The sequence below is a fragment of the Manis pentadactyla genome, chromosome X (assembly GCF_030020395.1).
Source record: "Manis pentadactyla isolate mManPen7 chromosome X, mManPen7.hap1, whole genome shotgun sequence".
NCBI lineage: Eukaryota > Metazoa > Chordata > Mammalia > Pholidota > Manidae > Manis > Manis pentadactyla.
In genome coordinates, this window is record NC_080038.1 from 112,832,641 (window position 1) to 112,860,408 (window position 27,768).

Below are 27,768 nucleotides of genomic sequence, written 5' to 3' on the forward strand. Positions count from 1 at the left end.
TCATGAGGCTCAGCAGATGAGCAAATTTATGTGAAAATGAGAAAGGGTGGAGAGCTTCGAGGCAGATTACATGCTTATAATCAACATTGAAATATGATACTGGGAGAAGTGGAAGACACTGTGACTATTTTTTTTATTTTGGTATCATTAATCTACAATTACATGAACATTATGTTTACTAGGCTCCCCCCTTCACCAACTCCCCCCCACATACCCCTTCACAGTCACTGACCATCTGCGTAGTAAGATGCTGTAAAATCACTACTCGTCTTCTCTGTGTTGCACAGCCCTCCCCGTGCCTCCCACGCACTATACATGCTAATCATAATGCCCTCTTTCTTTTTCCCCGCCCTTATCCCTCCCTTCCTACCGATCCTCCCCAGTCCCTTTCCCTTTGGTAACTGTTAGTCCATTCTTGGGTTCTGTGAGTCTGCTGCTGTTTTGTTCCTTCAGTTTTCCTTTGTTCTTATACTCCACATATGAGTGAAATCATTTGGTACTTGTCTTTCTCCGCCTGACTTATTTCACTGAGCATAATCCCCTCTAGCTCCATCCATGTTGTTGCGAATGGTGGGATCTGTTTTTTTCTTATGGCTGAGTAATATTCCATTGTGTAATGTACCACATCTTCTTTATCCATTCATCTACTGATGGACATTTAGGTTGCTTCCATTTCTTGGCTATTGTAAATAGTGCTGCGATAAACATAGGGGTGCATCTGTCTTTTTCAAACTGGGTTGCTGCATTCTTAGCAAAAATTCCTAGAAGTGGAATTCCTGGGTCAAAAACCATTTTGAGGAACCTCCATACTGCTTTCCACAATGGTTGAACTAACTTACATTCCCACCAGCAGTGTAGAAGGGTTCCCCTTTCTCCACAACCTTGCCAACACTTGTTGTTGTTTGTCTTTTCGATGATGGCGATCCTTACTGGTGTGAGGTGTTATCTCATTGTGGTTTTAATTTGCATTTCTCTGATGATTAGCGATGTGGAGCATCTTTTCATGTGCCTGTTGGCCATCTGGATTTCTTCTTTAGAGAACTGTCTATTCAGCTCCTCTGCCCATTTTTTAATTGGATTATTTGCTTTTTGTTTGTTGAGGTGTGTGAGCTCTTTATATATTTTGGATGTCAATCCTTTATTGGATCTGTCATTTATGAATGTATTCTCCCAAACTGTAGGATATCTTTTTGTTCTATTGATGGTGTCCTTTGCTGTACAGAACCTTTTTAGCTTTATATAGTCCCACTTGTTCATTTTTGCCTTTGTTTCCCTTGCCTGGGGAGATATGTTCATGAAGAAGTCACTCATGTTTATGTCCATGAGATTTTTGTCTATGTTTTTTTCTAAGAGTTTTATGGTTTCATGACTTACATTCAGGTCTTTGATGCATTTTGAACTTACTTTTGTGTATGGGGATAGACAGTGATCCAGTTTCATTCTCTTACATGTAGCTGTACAGTTTTGCCACACCATCTGTTGAAGAGACTGTCATTTCTCCATTGTATGTCCATGGCTCCTTTATCGTATATTAATTGGCCATATATGTTTGGGTTAATGTCTGGAGTCTCTATTCTGTTCCACTGGTCTGTGGCTCTGTTCTTGTGCCAGTACCAAATTGTCTTGATTACTGTGGCTTTGTAGTAGAGCTTGAAGTTGGGGAGCAAGATCCCCCCACTTTAATCTTCCTTCTCAGGATTGCTTTGGCTATTTGGGGTCTTTGGCGGTTCCATATGAATTTTTGAACTATTTGTTCCAGTTCATTAAAAAATGCTGTTGGTAATTCGATAGGGATTGCATCAAATCTGTATATTGCTTTGGGCAGGATGGCCATTTTGACGATATTAATTCTTTCTAGCCAAGAGCATGGGATGAGTTTCCATTTGTTAGTGACCTCTTTAATTTCTCTTAAGAGTGTCTTATAGTTTTCAGGGTATAGGTCTTTCACTTCCTTGGTTAGGTTTATTCCTAGGTATTTTATTCTTTATGATGCTATTGTGAATGGAATTGTTTTCCTGATTTCTCTTTCTATTAGTTCATTGTTAGTGTATAGGAAAGCTACAGATTTCTGTGTGTTAATTTTGTATCCTGCAACTTTGCTGAATTCTGATATTAGTTCTAGTAGTTTTGGAGTGGAGTCTTTAGGGTTTTTATGTACAATATCATGTCATCTGCAAATAGTGACAGTTTGACTTCTTCTTTACCAATCTGGATTGCTTGTATTTCTTTGTTTTGTCTGATTGCCACGGCTAGGACCTCCAGTACCACGTTGAATAACAGTGGGGAGAGTGGGCATCCCTGTCTTGTTCCCGATCTCAGAGGAAAAGCTTTCAGCCTCTCGCTGTTCAGTATGATGTTGGCTGTGGGTTTATCATATATGGCCTTTATTATGTTGAGGTACTTGCCCTCTTTGCCCATTTTGTTGAGTTTTTTATCATGAATGGATGTTGAATTTTGTCAGATGCTTTTTCAGCATCTATGGAGATGATCATGTGGTTTTTGTCGTTTTTGTTGATGTGGATGATGTTGATGGATTTTCGAATGTTGTACCATCCCTGCATCCCTGGGATGAATCCCACTTGGTCATGGTGTATGATCCTCTTGATGTAGTTTTGAATTCGGTTTGCTAATATTTTGTTGAGTATTTTTGCATCTACATTCATCAGGGATATTGGTCTGTAGTTTTCTTTTTTGGTGGGGTCTTTGCCTGGTTTTGGTATTAGGGTGATGTTGGCTTCATAGGATGAGTTTGGGAGTATTCCCTCCTCTTCTATTTTTTGGAAAACTTTAAGGAGAATGGGTGTTATGTCTTCTCTGTATGTCTGATAAAATTCCGAGGTAAATCCATTTGGCCTGGGGGTTTTGTTCTTGGGTAGTTTTTTGATTACCGCTTCAATTTCATTGCTGGTAATTGGTCTGTTTAGATTTTCTGTTTCTTTCTGGGTCAGTCTTGGAAGGTTGTATTTTTCTAGGAAGTTGTCCATTTCTCCTAGGTTTTCCAGCTTATTAGCATATAGGTTTTCATAGTATTCTCTAATAATTCTTTGTATTTCTGTGGGGTCCATTATGATTTTTCCTTTCTCATTTCTAATTCTGTTGATGTGTGTTGACTCTCTTTTTCTCTTAATAAGTCTGGCTAGAGGCTTATCTATTTTGTTTATTTTTTCAAAGAACCAACTCTTGGTTTCATTGATTTTTTCTATTGTTTTATTCTTCTCAGTTTTATTAATTTCTTCTCTGATCTTTATTATGTCCCTCCATCTGCTGACCTTAGGCCTCATTTGTTCTTCTTTTTCCTTCTTTAAATATGCCTGGATTGCTATATACTTTCCTGTTAAGACTGCTTTTGCTGCGTCCCACAGAAGTTGGGGCTTTGTGTTGTTGTCAATTTGTTTCCATATATTACTGGATCTACATTTTAATTTGGTCATTGATCCACTGATTATTTAGGAGCATGTTGTTAAGCCTCCATGTGTTTGTCAGCCTTTTTTGCTTTCTTTGTACAAGTTATTTCTAGTTTTATACCTTTGTGTTCTGAAAAGTTGGTTGGTAGGATTTCAATCTTTTGGAATTTACTGAGGCTCTTTTTGTGGCCTAGTATGTGGTCTATTCTGGAGAATGTTCCATGTGCACTTGAGAAGAATGTGTATCCTGTTGCTTTTGGATGTAGAGTTCTATAGATGTCTATTAGGTCCATCTGTTCTAGTGTGTTGTTCAGTGCCTCTGTGTCCTTACTTATTTTCTGTCTGGTGGATCTGTCCTTTGGAGTTAGTGGTGTGTTAAAGTCTCCCCAAATGAATGCATTGCATTCTATTTCCTCCTTTAATTCTGTTAGTATTTGTTTCACACATATTGGTGCTCCTGTATTGGGTGCATATGTATTTATAATGGTTATATCCTCTTGTTGGACTGAGCCCTTTATCATTATGTAATGCCCTTCTTTATCTCTTGTTACTTTCTTTATTTTGAAGTCTACTTTGTCTGATACTAGTATTGTAACACCTGCTTTTTTCTCTCTGTTGTTTGCATGAAATATCTTTTTCCATCCCTTGACTTTTAATCTGTGCATGTCTTTGGGTTTGAGGTGAGTCTCTTGTAAGCAGCATATAGATGAGTCTTGCTTTTTTATCCATTCTATTACTGTGTCTTTTGATTGGTGCATTAAGTCCATTTACATTTAGGGTGATTATTGAAAGATATGTACTTACTGCTTTTGCAGGCTTTAGATTCGTGGTTACCAAAGCTTCAAATTTAGCTTGTTTACTACCTTACTGTCTAACTTAACTCGCTTATTGAGCTATTATAAATACAGTCTGATGATTATTTCTCCCCCTTCTTATTCCTCCTCCTCCATTCTTCATATGTTGGGTGTTTTGTTCTCTGCTCCTTTTAGGAGTGCTCCTATCTAGAGCAGTCCCTGTAAGACACCCTGTACACTTGGTTTGTGGGAGGCAAATTCCCTGAACTTTTGCTTGTCTGGGAATTGTTTAATCCCTCCTTCATATTTAAATGATAATCGTGCTGGATACAGTATCCTGGGTTCAAGGCCCTTCTGTTTCATTGCATTAAATATATCATGCCATTCCCTTCTGGCCTGTAAGGTTTCTGTTGAGAAGTCTGATGATAGCCTGATGGGTTTTCCTTTGTAGGTGACCTTTTTACTCTCTCTGGCTGCCTTTAATACTCTGTCCTTGTCCTTGATCTTTGCCATTTTAATTATTATGTGTCTTGGTGTTGTTCTCTTTGCGTCCCGTGTCTTGGGAGTTTTGTGTGCCTCTGTAGTCTGAGCAATTATTTCTTCCCCCAGTTTGGGGAAGTTCTCAGCAATTATTTCTTCAAAGACACTTTCTATCCCTTTTTCTCTCTCTTCTTCTGGTACCCCTATAATGCGGATATTGTTCCTTTTGGGTTGGTCACACAGTTCTCTTAATATTGTTTCATTCCTGGAGATCCTTTTATCTCTCTCTGCATCAGCTTCTATGCGTTCCTGTTCTCTGGTTTCTATTCCATCAATGGCCTCTTGCATCTTATCCATTCTGCTTATAAATCCTTCCAGAGATTGTTTCACTTCTGTAATCTCCCTCCGGACGTCTGTAATCTCCCCCCGGACTTCATCCCGTAGCTCCTACATATTTCTCTGCAGCTCTGTCAGCATGTTTATGATTTTTATTTTGAATTCTTTTTCAGGGAGACCGGTTAGGTCTGTCTCTGCAGCTCCTCTCTCAAGTGTTGTCTGAACTATCTTGGACTGGCCTAAATTTTTTTGCCTTTTCATGGTAATAGCAGTGGCTGTAGGGAGGTTGTGGGTGTGTCAGCTGGGAGAAGAAAGTCCTTTCCTGCTTGCTGGATGCCTTGCCCTTCTCCGCTGCCTGTGTCAGTTACCCGCACTCCTGGAGCAGCCACCGGGTTAGTCTCCTAAGCTGCTGTGGGCAGGGTCTCTGTCAGAGCAGCCCAGAGCCCTGCGGGGGGTGGCAGGGACGCCAGGTGCGCTCCTCTGTGATAGCGGCACCCCTGCCAGGCAGCTGTGTGCCAGCAGCAGCCTTTGGGTCTGGCCTGGGGGGCTGTGCGTTGGGCTGGGATTCCGGTTGGCTCCTGGGAGCGTGCCTGCTCCCTCTGGATACATTGCAGGTGTGTCCGGGGCTCTCCCGTGCAGGCCTCTACCGGGCTCTTCTGGCTCCACTACCACCGGTGCACGCGAGCCGTACCTGGGCTGTTTGGTTGCCACTGCTGCAGGCTCGCACAAGCCTCTCCTGGTCTCCTCTGGCGCCGTTGGTGCATGCGATCTGCTCCCGGTCCCTTCCGGCGCAGCTGCCCCCGGAACGCGCTATCTCTCTCCTGCTACTGGGCCAGTGTGTTGGGGTCTGTGCCAGTTGGAGGAATGACTGGCAGGCTGCTTAGTGCTGTGAGGGGCTTCAGAGCTGCACTGCCTCCCCAGGGTTTAGGACACCTAAGTTTCCCCAGGATTCCCAGCTGCTGGTTATGTGTGCCAGGACGACTTCGTCCAGCTATGGGGTCCCTGTCTCTTTAAGACTTGCAGAAAGCGCTTGCTTTTCTTTTGTCTCAGGGGCGCCAGTTGCGGGGACCTGCCTTCAGGTTTTGCTTTTCCGTTTCTCTAATATCCAGCACCCAGTACACCTTGTATCTGCGCTCCGGGTGCGGATTTCTAGAGCTGGTTGTTTAGCAGTCCTGGGCTTTCACTCCCTCCCTGTTCCGACTCCTTTCTTCCTGCTGGGTTCTGGGGTGGGCGAGCATTCGGGTCTCGCCTGGCCGCGGCTTGAATCTTACCCCCTTCATGTGATGTTGAGTTCTCACAGATGTAGATGTATCCTGGCTATTGTACTGCATCCACTGGTGTCTCTTTTAGGAATAGTTGTATTTGTTGTATTTTCACAAATATATATGTTTTGGGGAGGAGATTTCCTCTGAACTACTCACGCCACCATCTTCCCATGATCATCATCTGAAATGTAGTTTTGAGCAATTCTTCATTATAAGTCGCCGTGGCGCCCTCACGGTGGCCGTGTGGAGCCAAGCCCGGTGCTGCCGAGGTCGACACTGTGACTATTATAGAAACTGATGAAGACACATATGAAGAGAGACATACATCAACAAAACAGAATTATTTCGATGCTCTTTTCCAGGGAGACGGTGTTGGACTAGTTGCCCCTCCACTGAGAATTGGCTGAAACAAAGAATTTTTTCCTGTGTGGAATACAGGAGACTTTGTATGACTGCCTCTTTAAATGTAGGAGATACTCAAAAAGAGAAAGCTGCATAAATTTTGAGACAAAGAAATGACCAAGCATTCCTCTATTCCTGAAATGAGTTGATTTTCAAATAAATCACAAATTCTTAAGCTAAATGGCATTTTAATTTTTATCTAACCTTCTCAATAAATATGATCACCAAGATGAAGAAAAAAAAAGAACAGGACTACTTGCTGATGCTTTCTTTTCACTTCATAACCTGAGCATTTTATGTAACTGGAATTACTCCTCATTCTCAAAGCACATGCTGCAAATGCCGAGAAATTACAGGATTGTAAACAGCTTCCTATCTCAAGAAGCTATAAACTTGTGGCAAGCAGAAAAGAATACTGCTTTCATTTTGGTTTAATTCCTTTATACACCGAGTGTTTATTAAGCACTTACTATCTACATGTAATAAGCAATGTGCTAGGGACTGACACTACAACTCAGAGGTTACAGTCTAGAGAAGACAGTATGTCTTGTTTGCATTTTTCCAAAAGAACAGTTGCCCATTACAAAAAATTATGAACTCTCAGTATTTTCATTTTTAGTTCCCAGGTGAATTTAACTATGTGAAACTTGCAAGAAATATGTTACTAAAATGTTCAGAAACACGTATCTGAAAACCATTATGTTGTAAACAAGAAATATTCTTCATAATCAAGAAAATCTCATAATACCCAAAACTAAGTCAATGAGGCTACCAAGTGCTGCCTAGAAAAAAATGTAGGACAAATAGGAGTACCTACCAGAGGACATGGTATCCAAAACTTCAGTATCTTCACCTTTATCATTCCCTTCTGATTTTTCAGATTGCATATCCAGACAGAGCATCAAACTTGGGTTTGGAGCAAAAATGGCTGATGTAACAACTGCATTATGTGCTGGGAAAAAAATTTGTTTCAGGATAACTAGTAAGTTTGATTCTAAACATCAAGGCAAAAAATATAAGCAAAAAATACAATGGTGTACGTTATGTGCAAATATCTTTTAAAACTAACATATAAGTAACTAAAAACCATTTAAAACCCAGGCAAGCCCCTCTGGCTGTGCCTGCATCTCTACAGAAGTGTACTCTTTCTTTTCAACTCTGAACCTCCAAATAAACTTTATTTTTTAGTTTATTTTTTATTTTGGTATCATTAATCTACAATTACATGAGCAACATGTTTACGAGACTCCCCATCACCAAGTCCCCCCCACATACCCCATTACAGTCACTGTCCATCAGCATAGTAAGATGCTACAGAATCACTACTTTCTTCTCTGTGTTATACAGCCCTCCCCGTGGCCCCACCACCACGTAATGCCCCCTTTCTTTGTTCCACCCCCTTATCCCTTCCTTCCCACCCATCCTCCCCAGTCCCTTTCCTTTTGGTAACTGTTAGTCCATTCTTGGGTTCTGTGAGTCTGCTGTTGTTTTCCTCCTTCAGTTTTTCTTTGTTCTTACACTCCACAGATGAGTGAAATCATTTGATACTTGTCTTTCTCCACCTGGCTTATTTCACTGAGCATAATACCCTATAGCTCCATTCATGTTGTTGAAAATGGTAGGATTTGTTTTCTTCTTATGGCTGAATAATATTCCACTGTATATATGTACCACATCTTCTTTATCCATTCATCTACTGATGGACACTTAGGTTGCTTCCACGTCCTGGCTATTGTAAATAGAGCTGTGATAAACATAGGGGTGCATATGTCTTTTTGAATCTGTGATCTTGTTTTCTTCAGGGAAATTCCCAGGAGTGGCAGTCCTGGGTCAAATGGTATTTCTATTTTGAGTTTTTTGAGGAACCTCCGTACTGCTTTCCACAATGGTTGAACTCAGTTACATTCCCACCAGCAGTGTAGGAGGGTTCCCCTGTCTCCGCAGCCTCGCCAACATTTGTTGTTGTTTGTCTTTTGGATGGTGGCCATCCTTACTGGTGTGAGGTGATATCTCATTGTGGTTTTAATTTGCATTTCTCTGATGATTAGTGATGTGGAGCATCTTTTCATGTGCCTGTTGGCCATCTGAATTTCTTCTTTGGAGAAGTGTCTGTTCAGCTCTTCTGCCCATTTTTTAACTGAATTATTTTCTTTTTGTTTGTTGAGGTGCATGAGCTCTTTATATACTTTGGATGTCAACTCTTTATTGGATGTGTCGTTTATGAATATATTCTCCCATACTATTGGATTGATGATGTCCTTTGCTGTACAGAAGCTTTTCAGCTTGATATAGTCACACTTGTTCATTTTTGCTTTTGTTTCCCTTGCCTGGGGAGATATATTCATGAAGAAGTCGCTCATGTTTATGTCCAAGAGATTTTTGCCTATGTTTTTTCCTAAGAGTTTTATGGTTTCATGACTTACATTCAGATTTTTTATCCATTTTGAATTTACTTTTGTGTATGGGGTTAGACAATGATCCAGTTTCATTCTCTTACATGTAGCTGTCCAGTTTTGCCAGCATCATCTGTTGAAGAGACTGTCATTTCCCCATTGTACATCCATGGCTCCTTTATTGTATATTAATTGGCCATATATGTTTGGGTTAATATCTGTACTCTCTATTCTGTTCCACTGGTCTGTGGGTCTGTTCTTGTGCCAGTACCAAATTGTCTTAATTACTGTGGCTTTGTAGTAGAGCTTGAAGTTGGGAAGTGAGATCCCCCCTGCTTTTTTCTTCCTTCTCAGGATTGCTTTGGCTATTCGGGGTCTCTTGTGGTTCCATATGAATTTTAGAACTATTCATTCCAGTTCGTTGAAGAATGCTGTTGGTATTTTGATAGGGATTGCATTAAATCTGTAGATTGCTTTAGGCAGGATGGCTATTTTGACAATATTGATCCTTCCTAGCCAAGAGCATGGGATGAGTTTCCATTTGTTAGTGTCCTCTCTAATTTCTCTTAAGAGTGTCTTCAAATAAACTTTTAATGCTCAATGGCAATAAATAAATAAATACATACATGCATACCCAAAAATATTTCTTAAAAAAACAAAAACAAACAAACCACTGCATAGAAGTTCTGGAATTAGACAAGCATAAACTCTTCATTTGTAAGGGAAAAAAATCAAAGCCATGTACAAAGCAAAAGCAGTTATAATTGCTAAACTGCCTCTCTGAAATAATGCCTGTAGAAATTTACTTCCAGGACATTTCCACTTTAACTTTAAAGATACAAAACAGTAGGCATTTACTTACCTTTGATACCTTCCCAAAAGTCATTACGGTCTCTCCTGACTGAAGTAAACTTGCTTAGGTCATGGTAAGTACTCCAGATATAAACATACTTATCTTCTGAGCCGCTAACGAGGTAACTAAAATCATGGCTAAATTTGGGGAAGAAAGAAAAAAAATCAAAGTCTTTTTTTTTTTTAGGTCTCCCTCTATCAGTTCTTCCTACGTTAAAATGCCTAAGAAAACACTCAAGAGAGCTTATTGAAATACAGACTCCTAGACTCACTCTGGATGGTTCTGAACACGTAGGTTTGATGGGAGAGCCAGCAGCATTAGTATTTTCACCAAAGCTCTAGGTAACTGTGCTGCTGCTGGTTAACCCACACTGGGAGAAACACCTACTTAAAGAGATGAAAGAGAGAAGCAGAGTACTTTACTAATTTAGTTACTGGATAGTTACTGGGTAATTGAGGAAAGGAGGACTGATAAGAAAGGGGCTGAAAGAAAGAGGGCCGTAAGGAAGAAGGGGCTGGTATTTCAGGATAGCCTCCAGACCTCCAATGAAGAGTTCCAATAATGATAGGTAATGGTTTAAATACAGGACACTGTACTTTATTAGCTCTGTACCTAAAAAGGATCAAGACCATGGGTGGGAGGTACCTTCTTAAAAAGCTTACATGAAAGTACAAAAGCACAAATTCTGGAGCTGGGAACCTTCTAATCCTGTATGACATTAGGAAATTTTGGGGGTCTTGATTTCTTCATGTACAATAGGGACAATTCTATCTATCAAACAGGTGGATAAGATTAAGACCTGTGTGATGATAACATTAGCTACCAGTTTTAACGTGCAAAGAAACTAAAAATTCCATATAGACAAAAGGTATAGATTAAAGGAAAAGTGAGAGTAGAAGGGAGATGTTCTGACCTGTTTTGGGAATTTCTGATTGCCAACTTACCTGAAACTTGCCTTGATCTGGCTGCTGCTGTTGACATAACCCTTATACTTCATGGACAGTGACAAATCTCTAAGATCATACAGTCTGATTCTGGAGTCATTAGAGGTTACCAGTATCTAAATATACATAAAAAGAAAAGGTAAATATACTATCTTTTAATCTAAGTTAAGATACAACCAAAAAAGGGTGTTACACACTACAGAATATGCCTCAAAACTACAGAAAGCAGTACTCTATAGGGAAGGAAATGCATTCTTAGCCAAGATATTAAGAATTAACTTTCAGGACTTTATATGTAGTGTGGAGAAAGATAGTTTTGAATACTTAGCACCTTATTTTCTCCAGGTAAAGGCTCAATGCCAGTGATTTTTCTTCCAACCTTGTTGCGCCCTCTGGTAGATCGGACATGTATTTGTGTGTGGTATTTCAAATGCTAAAAAGAAATCACGAATTAAAAAGTAAGAATTAGAAGGAACCTCAAAGGTCATCTGATCCAAATTTCAGGCAGACATGGTATTTGCCCCAATTGACAAAGCACAGGGGAGATACACCAGCTTACCTAAGATTACAAAAGTGTTCTAAGTATTTAAGTAATTTACAAAAGATCATGATTTACCTCTGTATCATAGAAAATACATCTGCCATCATATGTCCCAATCACTGCATATTTGCCATTCTGACAGAAATTTGCAGCTGTGATCAATTTTGTTTGACCATCTACTTCATTCCACAAAGCCACTTTTTTGTCAGGTATGTTCCAAAGGCGGAGCTTTCCATCCAATGAACCACTTAGAAAATACCTGTCATCCTGAAAATGTGGCAAAAAAGAAAGCTTTAATTTTACCAGATCAAGAAAAATTCATTAGCACATTCAAATATTAAGCCTGTTTGAAATAGTATTTAAAATATGTAGCTCTTGTTCACAATATATTCAAGTATTCTTTAAGCAAGTATTATTTTATTCACTAGCAACAATTAGAAACCTCAGTATTCATTTTGGAGAAATGACTTTCTAATCACTTTATCATATTTTTGAACTGCATTTCCCAAGTAACAGATACCAGTAGATAATGTGTTTGAGTGTATATTGTGTAGGAGAAGGGTTCAAACACGTTGGAGAAATTCTAAGTTAAAGTTAAACAGGATTCTAAGTTAACATGCATTCCAAATCTCCAAAAGGGGAATAAAGTAGGTAGTATTTTCCAACTTACTTAACCATGTGCTTTTTCAAGGGGGCATTGAGAGAGGATCAGGCAGGAATATCTAGTTGGGCTAGCACCTTCAAAGACCATGCTTTGGGAAAAACTATCTTATAATAATATGCTGGCCTATACCCGCCTCTGGGATACATGGAACACTTGAATAAAAGTAATGTCAGCCCACAGAACCAGTCATTTTTTTGTTTTTGAACTCTGAACTCTGACACCATGTCAGCAGGAAATCAACTTCACTACTTAAATTCCCAATCTCAAACCAGAGGTTCTCAACAGGGGGGCAATTTAGCCCTGCAGGGTACAACTAGCAATATCTGGAGACATTTTTAATTGTCACAACTTGGGAGTGGGGTGTTTCTGGCATCTAATGGGCAGAGGCCAGGGATGCTGCTAAACACCCTGCCATGCATGGGACAGACTTCCCTCCTACAACAAGGAATTATCTGGCCTAAAATGTCAAAGTACCAAGGCTGAGAACCCCTGCTCTAAACCAAACCAGGCCTACCACTAAGCTGGTCTAATTTTTTAATAAATTGAGATAATTGACATGTAACATCACACTAATTTCAGGTATATAAGAAAATGACCCGATATTTGTATATACTGCAAAATGATCACCTAAGCTGATCTAATTTTTGATAACATAAGAATTAAAGGTAAAATAATTAGGATGCCAAACCAAGAAACAGATTCTCTTCTCTGCTCATGATTATTTTTCTTACACACCTTTGAAGCCTGTCAAAGACAATCTACACAGGATGGACATTTTTCTGACTGTAGTATAGCAGGCCTTACTCAATGTCTATAGGAGCTGAACAAGTGAAAATAATTCATCTTGGTCTTAAACTTCAGAATATTATTTATATACATATATGTGTGTGTGTGCATTTGCATTTTGCTATTTGTTTCATAACTCTGCTAACTTCCTTCCAGGTAACATTATTTAACAGAGTCATATTAAGTCCTAAGAAAATGTCACCACCACTCCATCCTCTATGCCCTCTCAAAAATCCTCTGGGTCCTCAGAAGTTTAGAAATAAGGGGGCTTTTCAGTTTACAAAATGAAACCAAATAAAAGTATAGAAAAACTACTAACTAAACAGAAACTTTAATCATAAAGTACTACATAGGTAACTATCACCATCTAACACACCTCTCTCTGGCCACCCTGACACATTTCAGTTAAAACAAAGATTGAGGGCAGGATTTTGCTCACAGTTGCCAAGAGGGGTTAATCCATCCTTTTGCTAAATCTTTGGGTGACTTATTCAGATGGGGGTATTATTCAGAAAGAAGCCTTGAAAGGCTAGATGGTCAAAACTGATAAGGTACTAACATAAATTAAACCTTTTTAATCTGCAAAAGTTCTTAACCAAGTCTTCTAATGATTCAGAATTATTATTGTGTATAAGTCTGCCTGTTGAGTGAAATTATACTGAGGAAAAGAATTGTTCTTTTCTGGTATTCTGGGCAAAAAGAGGAAGAAATGTGAATATAACTGAAGTATTGCATTAAAAAGGCAATGGGTGTTAAACAGAGAGAGAGGGGGACAGGACTGGAAATGTGATCATACATCAGCATAGGGGAGGAGAACTACGGTCAGCTCAAGTCCTCCATTTATTTCAGCCTAACTAGTGGAGTAGCACTGACATGTGACTTCCCTTGTGTTTATAGTTGCAAAGAACTAAAACTAATTTAGCCTTACTCATTTACTGACTCTATCCTGTAAGGACATAAGCCAGGTTGGCAATTCCATGGTAGTAGATTTTTCTCCTTTGGATGAAATCATATGAAATACTTTCTTTTCAGAGGAAAGATATTAAAGGATTTTCTATGTGGAAAATGAGTAAGAAGGAATCTAAAGATTAAGAATGTTTCCAGACGTTAAATAGGAATTTAGTACATCTTGTAATGAATTTTGGTCTTTGCATCTTTCAACCTTTTCCTCTTTGTCTTCCCTCTCCAACCTTCCCACAACTATTCCTGCCTGTATGTTTCCTTTCTTATTTATCCACCTGCTGTCTCTTATTCTTCATCTCCTTATCTTTCATCTTCAATACGATACTTTATTTCTACCCTGCCATGTCTTATTAAAGATTTAAGATGGCTTTTCAGCCTTATAGTTAGACTATAACGTTCCAAATTTTTAATGCAGATTAGCAAAATATTTCTTTTCCCATTTTTAAAGCAAAAGTGAAACACTAAATTAAGTTGCCCTTATTTGTGCAGCTATTAATTTGTTTTTCCTATAGTTCAATTGCCCTCCAGAGAAACCAGGTTCCATCACCTCTTACAGTGTAACAAAAAATATATAAACACTTACTCTTGGATGGAAAGCTATGGCAGTGACAAAATCTATATGTTGAAAACAGCAAAGGCATTCTCTTCTGGAAATGTGCCATAACCTGACTGTTTTATCCATTGAAGAAGAAAGCAGAAAGTAGTTCTATGGAGAAATTGACATTGCTCATTTTATCACCATATTAGAAAAAATTACTTACACAATAAAAGTTAACTTTCAGTTTTATGTACCTCAATAGTTTTGTTGTTATTGTTATATGCAGCATCTGAAAGAAATTATCCAATTCATTTGGAAGATCCCATTTTTCCCCAAATAGTAAAATATTGTTATTTCTTTGATTCTAAGACTTTTCCACACTACCTATTCTGAAATTAGGATGAATCTTACGATTTTATCAAAAGAAATCTGCCAGGTATGAAGAGAGGACTAAGGTGTGCCTCAGTTGTTATTGTCTGCATATATCGGAAGTTAGCTATGAGTATAAGCCATTTATTCATTGGATTGCCACTCCAGTTCAGTTACTTTCACTTTGACAACACTGGTAAATTTTACCTCACATCGATTCCCTAATTGTCACTTAAAATGCTTTCAAAAAGATTACCCTATAATGCAGCAGGGAAACGAAAAGTTATTGTGCACCTGTCACACCCTAGGCAAAAAAATTAGAGAAGAGAAATTGTCAAAGCTCTCAGAATAGATCACAGAGTTTTCAAAACTAGAAGAGGGTAGTGCAATGATTTAGGCATTGTGATGGCTCATCACCCAGGAACCAACATCTACCTGTCAAAAGCTTCCAGATGGCAGAAGCTCTTTAATTTCTAAACATAATCTATTAAGGGGAGAACTGACCCATTGTTCTTAACACTATAGAGCAACCCTATAAGGTAGGTACATTATTTTGCCCTTTTACAAACAATACCATTGAGGCACACAGAGGTTAAATAATTTGTCTAAGACAACAAAACTCATCAGTAGCAGAGATGGAATTTAAACCCAGGTAGCCAGGCTCTAGGTCTAGGCTCTAACAACTACAGTCTTCTGCAGAGTGCTTAAGTAGATGCTTTGTTATTTGCTGAAAAGGAATCTTTAATCTTTGAATGTAAAAACACTAAGTGCAAATACTGATTTGGATATGTTACTGTACTGATATATATGCTATTTTGGGCTAGTTAAAAAGTGCACATTTTATTTTAAAATAGATGGTGTACCTCACAATTAAAAAATAAAATCTTGAAAGATTGATAACTTGTGAAACATCTAATAACAATTATTTTTATTTTCAAGATCCACTCAATCCCAGAAGTTTTGAAGAGTGTATGTAGTTTGTTGGATATTTCCTGTTGATTAACAACTGTATAAAAACTAAGCTATGGTCTGCTGTTCGTTAAAACTGACTTTTTGTTTGATTCTTGCAATAATCCATTGCTTTAAGCATATGAAACATGAAGACATCCCTAAAAGTGATGCTGAAGATGTGTTAAGACTTGTTCTAATACACCAAGAGATTTCTGTTCAATAAATACTTACTGAATAAATGAAACTAAATAATTTTCTTGAATAAAGCATGATATTGGGAGTCAAAGAAATTAGGTTCAAATCTAAGTTCTACCCATTGACCAGTTTTGTAATCTTGGACAGGTCAGAGTCCCTGTCTACTCATGTACAAAATGAAACATCATCTACCTGTCAAGATTGCTAGTGTAAGAATTACCAAGGTGATTCTTGATACCTGGCACAAAATAAGTCTTCAACAAATAGAAAACCCACTATAAAAACTGATTGTGCTAGATACTGAAGAGAAGCAGTAGTAAAATAAGATTTGGTCCCCATTCTGGAAGAGCTTAGAATCCTGTTGCAAATAATACCTAGATATGTACATGTAAAAACAAAGTTTAAGAAAAGAGTATACAGACATATGAAGGTCTTAAAACCAAAAACTGAGGTTTCCTGGTAAAGAAATTCTGCTTTAAGACTGTAGCATGAACTTGCTGCACTGATGGACAGTGACTGCATTGGGGTACAGGTGGGGACTTGATAATATGTGTAAATGTAGTAACCACATTGTTTTTTCATGTGAAACCTTCATAAGAGTGTATATCAATCATACCTTAATAATAAAAAAAAAGACTGTAGCACGACTCTTGTTGAGTTTCTAGCCTACCAGCCTGTCCTACAGATTTCAACTAGCCTGACCCCACAACTGGGTGAGCCAATTTCTTAAAATATACCTCTTTATGTTATGTGTATCTTCTTGGTTTTGTTACTCTGGAAAACCCAAATTGATACAGTGGTCAGTAGAGATCTAATTTCTTCCAGTTAGTTTTACATTTCAGAAAAATATATTGGTTTGCTTCAAGAAAGTAAATTCCAGACAAATTTGATATTACCTAGCCTGAAGAAAATCTTCAACAAATAGAAAACCCACTATAAACATTTATTGTGCTAAATACTGAAGAGAAACAGTAGTAAAAGATTTGGTCTTATTCCAGATTAATAAAATGATCAGATTAAGGATACTTTAGATTTCCATCTTCTGACAATTCAGTCAGATTTTGCACAGGGTAGAGAAAGAGCATAAAGACACAACTAGGCCTCAGTTTAAAACGAGACTGCGAAGTAAGTCCCAAGCTTGTTCTAGGAGATTATAGAAAGGCATTATATAAGATGGTTTATGGTTTATGAAAGGCATCCACAACACCTAAACAAGTATGATAGGAGCAGCACTTCATAAATAAAGTGATTCAAAGCTGGAGTTCAGGGAAAGCCTGATTGGCCAGTATATACCAGTGATATCTTTGAGATCCAAGAGGTTCTCCTTATGTAGGTAAAATATATGGGCACACTGGTATCCCTGATATTATTTTGTTAACTCAGGCTTTTCTCAACTTTCATCTTTTAAAAATTACTCTCCCTTCTGCCAAATTCTTAATATATTTTAGATTCTAATTACTGACAAATTTTAATACAAAGCAAGTGTAAAGTATTAAGCAAAAATTCCAAAAAGTGCTTCATGCTTCAGACACCTTAAATAGAACTTAAAATATCTCCCTAAATTTCCACAAAACTGCTAAGATACTTATCAATGGCAAAATGGCCCCTCTACTTCTGAAATAATTTTGCTCTAAAGAAAAAAATCACAACATGAAGACCTAGCATCATTCATAGAATATAATTGTTAAACATTAATGATTTCACATAAATTAGTAACTTCATGATGCAGCAGATTAGTACCAAAGCAGTTCTGATTAGATAGATCTAACTTCATATTTGTAACTGAAGTCATACCCACTTTGCCAAGGATAGTTATTTTGCAAAATTATTTTATAAAAGAAGCAAAAAGCACAAGTATATCGGCAAATCCAGACAGAATCTGTTAAGTAACATAAAGTAAACATTATCTTATGAGCCTAACATGTTTCTTTTTTGTAACTTTGATTAATTTGTAGATAACTCCCACAAAGTATATGCAAATGTTCAAATACTTGACAGTGTGACAATAAAAACTGTCACAATCATACAAATAAAACATTTGTTTTCACGATAGAATGAACACACAATTCAAATAAGAATTTCTTACTTTAGACCATGAAAGATCAAGGAGATCAGCAGTATGTCCTTTATATTTGCAAAATGGCCTTTGCCGAAATGGTGCATTTTTATCATCAGGGTCTTCATCAGCTCCACTGCATACCTATTTAGACATAAAGACAAATGTTAAAGCTAGAAAAAGAAAAGCTTCATATTCTTCCCACCCCATCTGTTCTCTCATCATTTTGTATGATGTCTGACTGAAATCCTGACTTACCAAAAGCAAACTCTCCTTTAGGCTGAATTTACTACTGAAATACTTCACCAACTTGCCCTAAAAAAACAGGATCATCCCTGAAAACACTGTGCTATCACAATCTTTCCCTCCCTAGCAGAGGTGCCATTGTCTTTCTGAGCATCTGTTCATTCAGGAGAGGTGGGTGCCAGCACAAGGGGGTGACTTGTGATTGGTTTAAACTAATCAAGATGAGCTCATCCCCTTTCCCAAAGATGACTGGTTTAGGCATGGGCAGGTGCTTTAATTTTCATCAATGAGGCATGAGGGAAAAGTTTTTTCTTTCTGTGGTGTGTGTGTGTGTGTGTGTGTGTGTGTGTGTGTGTGTGTGTGTGTGTGTGTGTGTGAGGCTTCTAGAAAGATTTCTTCACTCTTAAAAAGGGGCATACTAATCTTACTACACTGCTGGACAGTGACTGCAATGGGGTATGGGGGGAACTCTATAATAAGGGTGAATGTAGTAACCACATTGTTTTTCTTGTGAAACCTTCATAAGAGTGTATATCAATGATACCTTAATAAAAAAAGGGGGGGCATACTAAAGGGACCTTCATCTGAGCATTGTCATCTGCATATGATACTAAGACTGTAGTAGCCATTTTACTACCATGAGGGGAACAAGCTCAAGAGAACAGATAAAGAATAGTAAAGCAGGAGGATGGTAGGATCTTATGTCTCTGATGACACTACTCAGCTGCTGAATTAACCAGTCCTGGAACCACCTTACCTCCAGACTTGCTTTCTCATTGTTTAGCATTTTCAGTTGGATTTCTGTTACTTGAAGTCAAAAGCATCCTGACAGAAGTATGCACAAAATAATGCCATACATGTGTGCCATGCATTTAGTTTTCAACATGTTTTTTTTTGTATTCATTATCTGAATAAATCCTAACAACTCTGTGAGGTATTAACTTTATAAAGATGAAGAGAGTAAGAAAAAAACTGAGGCTCAAAGAGGTTAAAGCAACATATTAAAGGTCACACAGTCACCTTCAAACAGCAGAACCAAAGCAGAAATACAAGTCATCGAACTATAAATTCAGGGGTTGTCCCCAAATGTTTTAGAGGATACAGCATGAGCAATCATATGGAGTATTAGCTAAGCCTTGCATATTTAGGGAAAGGTAGTTAGGATGATGAGGATAGGAAAAAAGTATATGGAGATACAGTAGGGGATTAGGGTGGAAAGGTACTTTGAGACCAGATCACAAAGCACCTCAAATTTGTGGCTTAAAAGTTCAGACATTCTAAGGCCATGAAGAGTCAACACAGGTTTCTGAAAAGGAAAAAACCGATTATCTGACCAGTGCTTTATATAGAGAATGCTAGGCAGTAACATAAAAGATGGTTTGGAGAGTGGACACAGAAGAGCAGTCAGTAAGTTTAAGAAGAATAAGGAGGACAGGTGGCCTCTAGGGGATAGATAAAAACTACCACTACTTTTTGTCTAGAACTTTACAGTTCATAAAAACATCTTCATGTCTACTGTGGAGGCACAACAGCAACTGGATGCCCCGATCTTCTGCCAAGCAATCCTAACCTAGATGACTAAAGCCAATTTCCTGAATTGTGCCACCAGCCTAGTGAGCACTGCTGCAAGACATAAAACTAAACAGGCTTGCCCTCTTACATAAAATTCAACTTTTGTTTAATAACCATTTACATTTCACTAACTCCTTAGCATATTTTCTCAAGCAGTGATTCCAGATCTTTTTCCTCCATAAACATTCATTTTCTTCTTTCTGTACTCTATTTTTCCCCCAAAATCCTAAGTAAACATTTTTTTTATTGTAACGACATGCTCAGTGTACACAATTCAGAAAAATAAAGGAGAAAAACTAAAATTAAAACCACCCATAATCTGCTAACATTATCTTCAATCTTTGATTAAAAGAAAATCACTGAAATCAAATTGCATGCACAATTCAGTATCTTCCTTTTTTATACCATGAGCACTTTCTGTATTTCACTCTTTGAAAACATTTACTAGCTTCATATGGATGTGCCATGGTTCTCCAGTTTGTTGGTCATTTAGACATTTACATTTTTTTGCAAATATAAATAGGAATTCAATGAACATTCTGGAACATGAATCTTTATCTCTATTCGATTATTATTTTGTTCCTAATATAAGGGGTATTACTGAGTCAAAAGGTCTATAAACCGAAGATCTTTACAGTATCTTATTTATTTCTATAGAACTAGGTAAGTTTATTAAAAGAAAAATTTAGAAATATGAAGTATAAAGAATCAAATAAAAATGACCTAAAATCCTACCACCTAGAGATGATTAGTAATGATAATTTAGGGTATTTTCTTTAAGCTTTTTTATCTGTAAACATTTGCAGATATATTTAGTCAGAATTGGAATAATATTGTATCCAATTTTTATTCTGCTTTTTTCACTTACCACTTTATTTTGAATATTTTTAATGTCATTAAATAGTCTCTGAAAACAACTTAAGGACTGCATAGTATTTTACTGTATGGATTATACCATAGTTTTTATTTTTCAACTGTTAAAAATTTACATTGGTCAAATTTTAGCTACTATGAGAACACTAAAATGAAAATCGTTTTACTTACATCTTTGGGCATATGTGATTATTTCTTTACGATAGATTTTTAAAGGTAGAATTTTTAAGGGCAGAGTTACCAAGTAAAATATATTATCTACCTCTATATATTTTTCTGAGTAGATATCTATAGGGAGATATTCATATTTCTATATAAATATGTATCTATTTATATGTATAAATACACCATTGATTTTATCAGCAAATACTCTGTAAGTGTAATAGAGCCCTCTTTTAAATACAACTACCATACCATTATCACACATAAAAAATGCCATTTGTATCATCTGATATCTAATCATATCCAAACATTTTCATTATTTTAAAATGTCACTTTAAAGTTCAAATGCTATTAAAACTTCAAAGCCCTTTGATATTTATTAGCACTAACTACACACCAGATACTGCATTAGTTAGTTTAGATACCAAAATAAGCAAGACATTTCTTATGTTCTTATAATCTATTCTCTGTATTTAAAAACCAGGGACTTGGGGGTGGAGCCAAGATGGCAGTGTGAGTAGAGCAGCAGAAATGTCCTCTCAAAACCATATATATATTTGAAAATACAACAAATACAACTCTTCCTAAAGGAGAGACCAGAAGACACAGGACAACAGCCAGACTACATCCACACCCGCGAGAACCCAGCGCCTCACGAAGGGGGTAAGATACAAGCCCTGGCCCGGCGGGACCCGAGCGCCCCTCACACCAGCTCCCGGCGGGAGGAGAGGAGTCAGAGCGGGGAGAGAGAGGGAGCCCAGGACTGCTAAACACCCAGCGCTAGCCATCTGCATTGGAGCACAGACACACAGTGTGTGCGTGGGGTACTGGAGACTAGGGAAACAGGACAGTAAGACCTGTGAGCGGGTCACCGCAGCTGGTGCCCCTGGGACAAAGAAAAGGGAGTGCTTTTTGAAAGTCTTAAAGGGACAGTGACCCCAAAGCTGGACGGAAGCATCCCGGGACACTTAGTCCAGCAGCTGGGAACCCCGGAGAACTCCAGGTGCCCTAACCCCCTGGGCAGCAGCACAGGTAGGAGGCCCCTCACGGAGATAAACAGCCTCCTGGTTGTTTCCCCTCCAACGCGGCTCGACCATATAGGAGCAGCAGCCTGAGGCAGGCCACGCCAACAGCAACCGTGGAGCTAAACACCATAGTGGCCAGGCAAGAATCAGAAGCTCTGTCTGCACGCAGCTGCCCAGCACAAGCCACTAGACGTCGCTGTTCTCGCAGGAGAGGAAGGCCACAAACCAGCAAGAAGGGACGTTCTCCCAGCTGACACATGCACCAGCTCCGCAAACTATCTCTATCACCATGAAAAGGGAGAAGAATTTGATACAGACCAAAATCACAGGGTCAACCCCTGAGAAGGAGAGAGACCTAACGAATCTTCCTGAAAAATAATACAAAATAAAGGTCATAACCATGCTGATGGAGCTGCAGAGAAATATGCAAGAGCTAAGGGATGACGTCCAGAGGGAGATTACAGAAATGAAACAATCTCTGGAAGGATTTATAAGCAGAATGGATAAGATGCAAGAGGCCATTGATGAAATATAAACCAGAGAACAGGAACGCATAGAAGCTGATGCAGAAAGAGATAAAAGGATCTCCAGGAATGAAAGAATATTAAGAGAACTGTGTGACAAATCCAAAAGGAACAATATTCGCATTATAGGGGTACCAGAAGAAGAAGAGAGAGAAAAACGGATAGAAAGTGTCTGTGAAGCAATAATGGCTGAAAACTTCCCCAAACTGGGGGGGAAATAATCGATCAGACCACAGAAGTACACAGAACTCCTAACAGAAGGGACCCAAGGAGGACAACACCAAGACACATAATAATTAAAATGGCAAAGATCAAGGACAAGGACAGAGTTTTAAAGGCAGATAGAGAGAGGAAAAAGATCACCTACCAAGGAAAACCCATCAGGCTATCATCAGACTTCTCAACAGAAACCTTACAGGCCAGAAGAGAATGGCGTGATATATTTAATGCAATGAAACAGAAGGGCCTTGAACCAAGAATACTGTATCCAGCACGATTATCATTTAAATATGAAGGAGGGATTAAACAATTCCCAGACAAGTAAAAGTTGAGGGAATTTGCCTCCCACAAACCACCTCTACAGGGTATTTTAGATGGACTGTTCTAGATGGGAGCACTCCTAAGACTAAACAGATGTCACCAGAGAAAATAAAATCACAGCAAAGAAAGCAGACCAACGAAATACTAAATAAAGGCAAAAAATAAAACCAAATACCCACAAAAGCAGTTAAAGGAAACACAAAAGAGCACAGAATAAAACAACCAACATATAAAAAATGGAGGAGGAGGAATAAGAAGGGAGAGAAATAAAGAATCACCAGACAGTGATTATAACAGCTCAATAAGCGAGCTAAGTTAGAGAGTAAGATACTAAAGAAGCTAACCTTGAACCTTTGGTAACCACGAATCTAAAGCCTGCAATGGCAATAAGTACATATCTTTCAATAGTCACCCTAAATGTAAATGGACTGAATGCACCAATCAAAAGACACAGAGTAATAGAATGGATAAAAAAGCAAGACCCATCTATATGCTGCTTACAAGAAACTCACCTCAAACCCAAACACATGCACAGATTAAAAGTCAAGGTATGGAAAAAGATATTTCATGCAAACAACAGAGAGAAAAAAGCAGCTGCTGCAGTACTACTATCAGACAAAATAGACTTCAAAACAAAGAAAATAACAAGAGATAAATAAGGACATTACATAATGATAAAGGGCTCAGTCCAACAAGAGGATATAACCATTATAAATATATATGCACCCAGCACAGGAGCACCAGCATATGTGAAACAAATACTAACAGAACTAAAGGAGGAAATAGAATGCAATGCCTTCATTTTAAGAGACTTCAACATGTCACTCACTCCAAAGGATAGATCCAGCAGACAGAAAATAAGTAAGGACACAGAGGCACTGAACAACACACTAGAACAGATAGACCTAATAAACATCTATAGAACTCTACATCCAAAAGCAATAGGATACACATTCTTCTCAAGTGTACATGGAATATTCTCCAGAATAGACCACATACTAGGCCACAAAAAGAGCCTCAGTAAATTCCAAAAGACTGAAATTCTACCAACCAACTTTTCAGACCACAAAGGTATAAAACTAGAAATAAATTGTACAAAGAAAACAAAAAGGCTCACAAACACATGGAGGCTTAACAACATGCTACTAAATAATCAATGGATTAACAAACAAATTAAGAGAGATCAAGGAATATATGGAAACAAATGACAACAACAACACAGAGCCACAACTTCTATGGGACGCAGCGAAAGGAGTCTGAAGAAGAAAGTATATAGCAATCCAGGCATACTTAAAGAAGGAAGAACAATCCCAAATGAATAATCTAACATCACAATTATTGAAACTGGAAAAAGAAGAATAAATGAGGCCTAAAGTCAGCAGAAGGAGGGACATAATAAAGATCAGAGAAGAAATAAACAAAATTGAGAAGAATAAAACAATAGAAAAAAATCAATGAAACCAAGAGCTGGTTCTTTGAAAAAATAAACAAAATAGATAAGCCTCTATCCAAACTTATTAAGAGAAAAAGAGAATCAACACACATCAACAGAATCAGAAACAAGAATGGAAAAATCACGACAGACTCCACAGAAATACCAAGAATTATTAAAGACTACTATGAAAACCTATATGCTAACAAGCTGGAAAACCTAGAAGAAACAGACAACTTCCTAGAAAAATACAACCTTCCAAGACTGACCAAGGAAGAAACACAAAAGTGAAACAAACCAATTACGAGCAAAGAAATTGAAGCGGTAATCAAAAAACTACCCAAGAAAAAAACCCCCGGGCCAGATGGATTTACCTCGGAATTTTATCAGACATACAGGGAAGACATAATACCCATTCTCCTTAAAGTTTTCCAAAAAATAGAAGAGGAGGGAATACTCCCAAACTCATTCTATGAAGCAAACATCATCCTAATACCAAAACCAGGCAAAGACCCCATCAAAAAAGAAAATTACACACCAATATCCTTGATGAACGTAGATGCAAAAATACTCAATAAAATATTAGCAAACCGAATTCAAAAATATATCAAAAGGATCATACATCACGACCAAGTGGGATTCGTCCCAGGGATGCAAGGATGGTACAACATTTGAAAATCCATCAACATCATTCACCACATCAACAAAAAGAAGGACAAAAACCACATGATCATCTCCATAGATGCTGAAAAAGCATTCAACAAAATTCAACATTCATTCTTGATAAAACTCTCAGCAAAATGGGTATAGAGGGCAAGTACCTCAACATAATAAAGGTCATATATGATAAACCCACAGCTAACATCCTACTGAACAGCGAGAAGCTGAAAGCTTTTCCTCTGAGATTGGGAACAAGATAGGGATGCCCACTCGCCCCACTGTTATTCAACGTAGTACTGGAGGTCCTAGCCATGGCAATTAGACAAATGAAAGAAATACAAGGAATCCAGATTGGTAAAGAAGAAGTCAAACTGTCACTATTTGCAGATGACATGATATTGTACATAAAAAACCCTAAAGACTCCACTCCAAAACTACAGAATTGATATCAGAATACAGCAAAGCTGCAGGATACAAAATTAACACACAGAAATCTGTGGCTTTCCTATACACTAACAATGAACCAACAGAAAGAGAAATCAGGAAAACAATTCCATTCACAATTGCATCAAAAAGAATAAAATACCTAGGAATAAACCTAACCAAAGAAGTGAAAGACCTATACCCTGAAAACTACAAGACTCTCTTAAGAGAAATTAAAGAGGACACTAACAAATGGAAACTCATCCCATGCTTTTGGCTAGGAAGGATCAATATTGTCAAAATAGCCATCCTGCCTAAAGCAATCTACAGATTTAATGCAATCCCTATCAAAATACCAATAGCATTCTTCAACAAACTGGAATGAATAGTTCTAAAATTCATATGGAACCACAAGAGACCCGAATAGCCAAAGCAATCCTGAGAAGGAAGAAAAAAGCAGGGGGGATCTCACTTCCCAACTTCAAGCTCTACTACAAAGTCACATTAATCAAGACAATTTGGTACTGGCACAAGAACAGAGCCACAGACCAGTGGAACAGAATAGAGACTCCAGACATTAACCCAAACATATATGGCCAATTAATATACGATAAAGGAACCATTGACATACAATGGGGAAATGACAGTCTCTTCAACAGATGGTGCTGGCAAAACTGGACATCTACATGTAGGAGAATGAAACTGGATCATTGTCTAACCCCATATACAAAAGTAAACTCAAAATGGATCAAAGACCTGAATGTAAGTCATGAAGCCATAAAACTCTTAGAAAAAAACATAGGCAAAAATCTCTTGGATATAAACATTAGCGACTTCTTCATGAACATATCTCCCCAGGCAAGGAAACAAAAACAAAAATGAACAAGTGGGACTACATCAAGCTGTAAAGCTTCTGTACAGCAAAGGACACCATCAATAGAACAAAAAGGTAACCTACAGTATGGGAGAATATATTCCTAAATGACAGATCTGATAAAGGGTTGACATCCAAAATATATAAAGAGCTCACACACCTCAACAAACAAAAAGCAAATAATCCAATTTAAAAATGGGCAGAGGAACTGAACAGACAGTTCTCTAAAGAAGAAATTCCGATGGCCAATAGACACATGAAAAGATGCTCCACATCATTACTTATCAGAGAAATGCCAACTAAAACCACAATGATATATCACCTCACACCAGTAAGGATGGCTACCATCCAAAAGACAAACAACAACAAATGTTGGCAAGGTTGTGGAGAAAGGGGAACCCTCCTACACTGCTGGTGGGAATGTAAAGTAGTTCAACCATTGTGGAAAGCAGTATGGAGGCTCCTCAAAATGGTCAAAATAGACTTACCATTTGACCCAGGAATTCCACTTCTAGGAATTTACGCTAAGAATGCAGCGGCCCTGTTTGAAAAAGACAGATGCACCCCTGTGTTTATCGCAGCACTATTTACAATAGCCAAGAAATGGAAGCAACCTAAGTGTCCATCAGTAGATGAGTGGATAAAGAAGATGTGGTACATATACACAATGAAATATTACTCAGCCATAAGAAGAAAACAAATCCTACAATTTGCAACAACATGGATGGAGCTAGAGGGTATTATGCTCCGTGAAATAAGCCAAGCAGAGAAAGACAAATACCATATGATTTCACTCTTATGTCGAGTATAAGAACAAAGAAAAAGTGAAGGAACAAAACAGCAGCAGAATCACAAAACCCAAGAAGGGACTAACAGTTACCACAGGGTAAGGGACTGGGGAGGATGGGTGGGAAGGGAGGGGTAAGGGTTGGGAAAAAGAAAGGGGGTATTCGATTAGCATGTATAATGTGTGGGGGTGGGGGGAAGGGGAGGGCTGTGCAACACAGAGAAGACAAGTAGTGATTTTACAGCATCTTACTACACTGATGGGCAGTGACTGTAATGGGGTTTGTGTGGGGGACTTGGTGAAGGGGAGAGCCTAGTAAACATAATGTTCTTCATGTAATTGTAGATTAATGATAACAACAACAACAACAACAACAAAAAACCAGGGACTTAAAATAATATGTCAAATTTTGTCATTCTCTTTTCAAAAACCCTCCATGGCTTCCATCTTACTCAGAGCAAAAGTCAAACTCCTTGCAATTGCCTACATGTTATGACTGCTCCAGCCACACCTCTGTGACTTCATTTTCTACTGCTGTCCCCCTTGCTCACTGGCTTTTGCTACCTAGGCCTCAGTGATGTTTCTTAAGCATACCAGAACTCCTTCCTTACAGCAGTATCACTTGCCTTTCCCTCTACCCGAAATGCTCTTCTCCTCCAGACTGCCTTATGATCCCTCCCTCACCCCTTCAGATTTTGCTCAGATGACAACCTCTT

The 27,768-nt window shown here is 38.2% G+C and overlaps 1 protein-coding gene across 1 annotated transcript in view; it reads right to left on the reverse strand.

The window, feature by feature from the left end:
• WDR44 (WD repeat domain 44) overlaps positions 1–27,768 on the reverse strand; it is a 114,772-nt gene that overhangs the window by 2,220 nt on the left and 84,784 nt on the right. The window contains exons 13-19 of the mRNA XM_036929949.2: positions 17,965–18,078; positions 14,409–14,531; positions 11,488–11,679; positions 11,203–11,304; positions 10,872–10,987; positions 9,937–10,064; positions 7,499–7,633 (exon numbers count right to left, since the gene is read on the reverse strand). Of these exons, the coding sequence (XP_036785844.2) occupies positions 7,499–7,633; positions 9,937–10,064; positions 10,872–10,987; positions 11,203–11,304; positions 11,488–11,679; positions 14,409–14,531; positions 17,965–18,078 (910 nt within the window). The remainder of the gene's footprint in view (positions 1–7,498; positions 7,634–9,936; positions 10,065–10,871; positions 10,988–11,202; positions 11,305–11,487; positions 11,680–14,408; positions 14,532–17,964; positions 18,079–27,768) is intronic.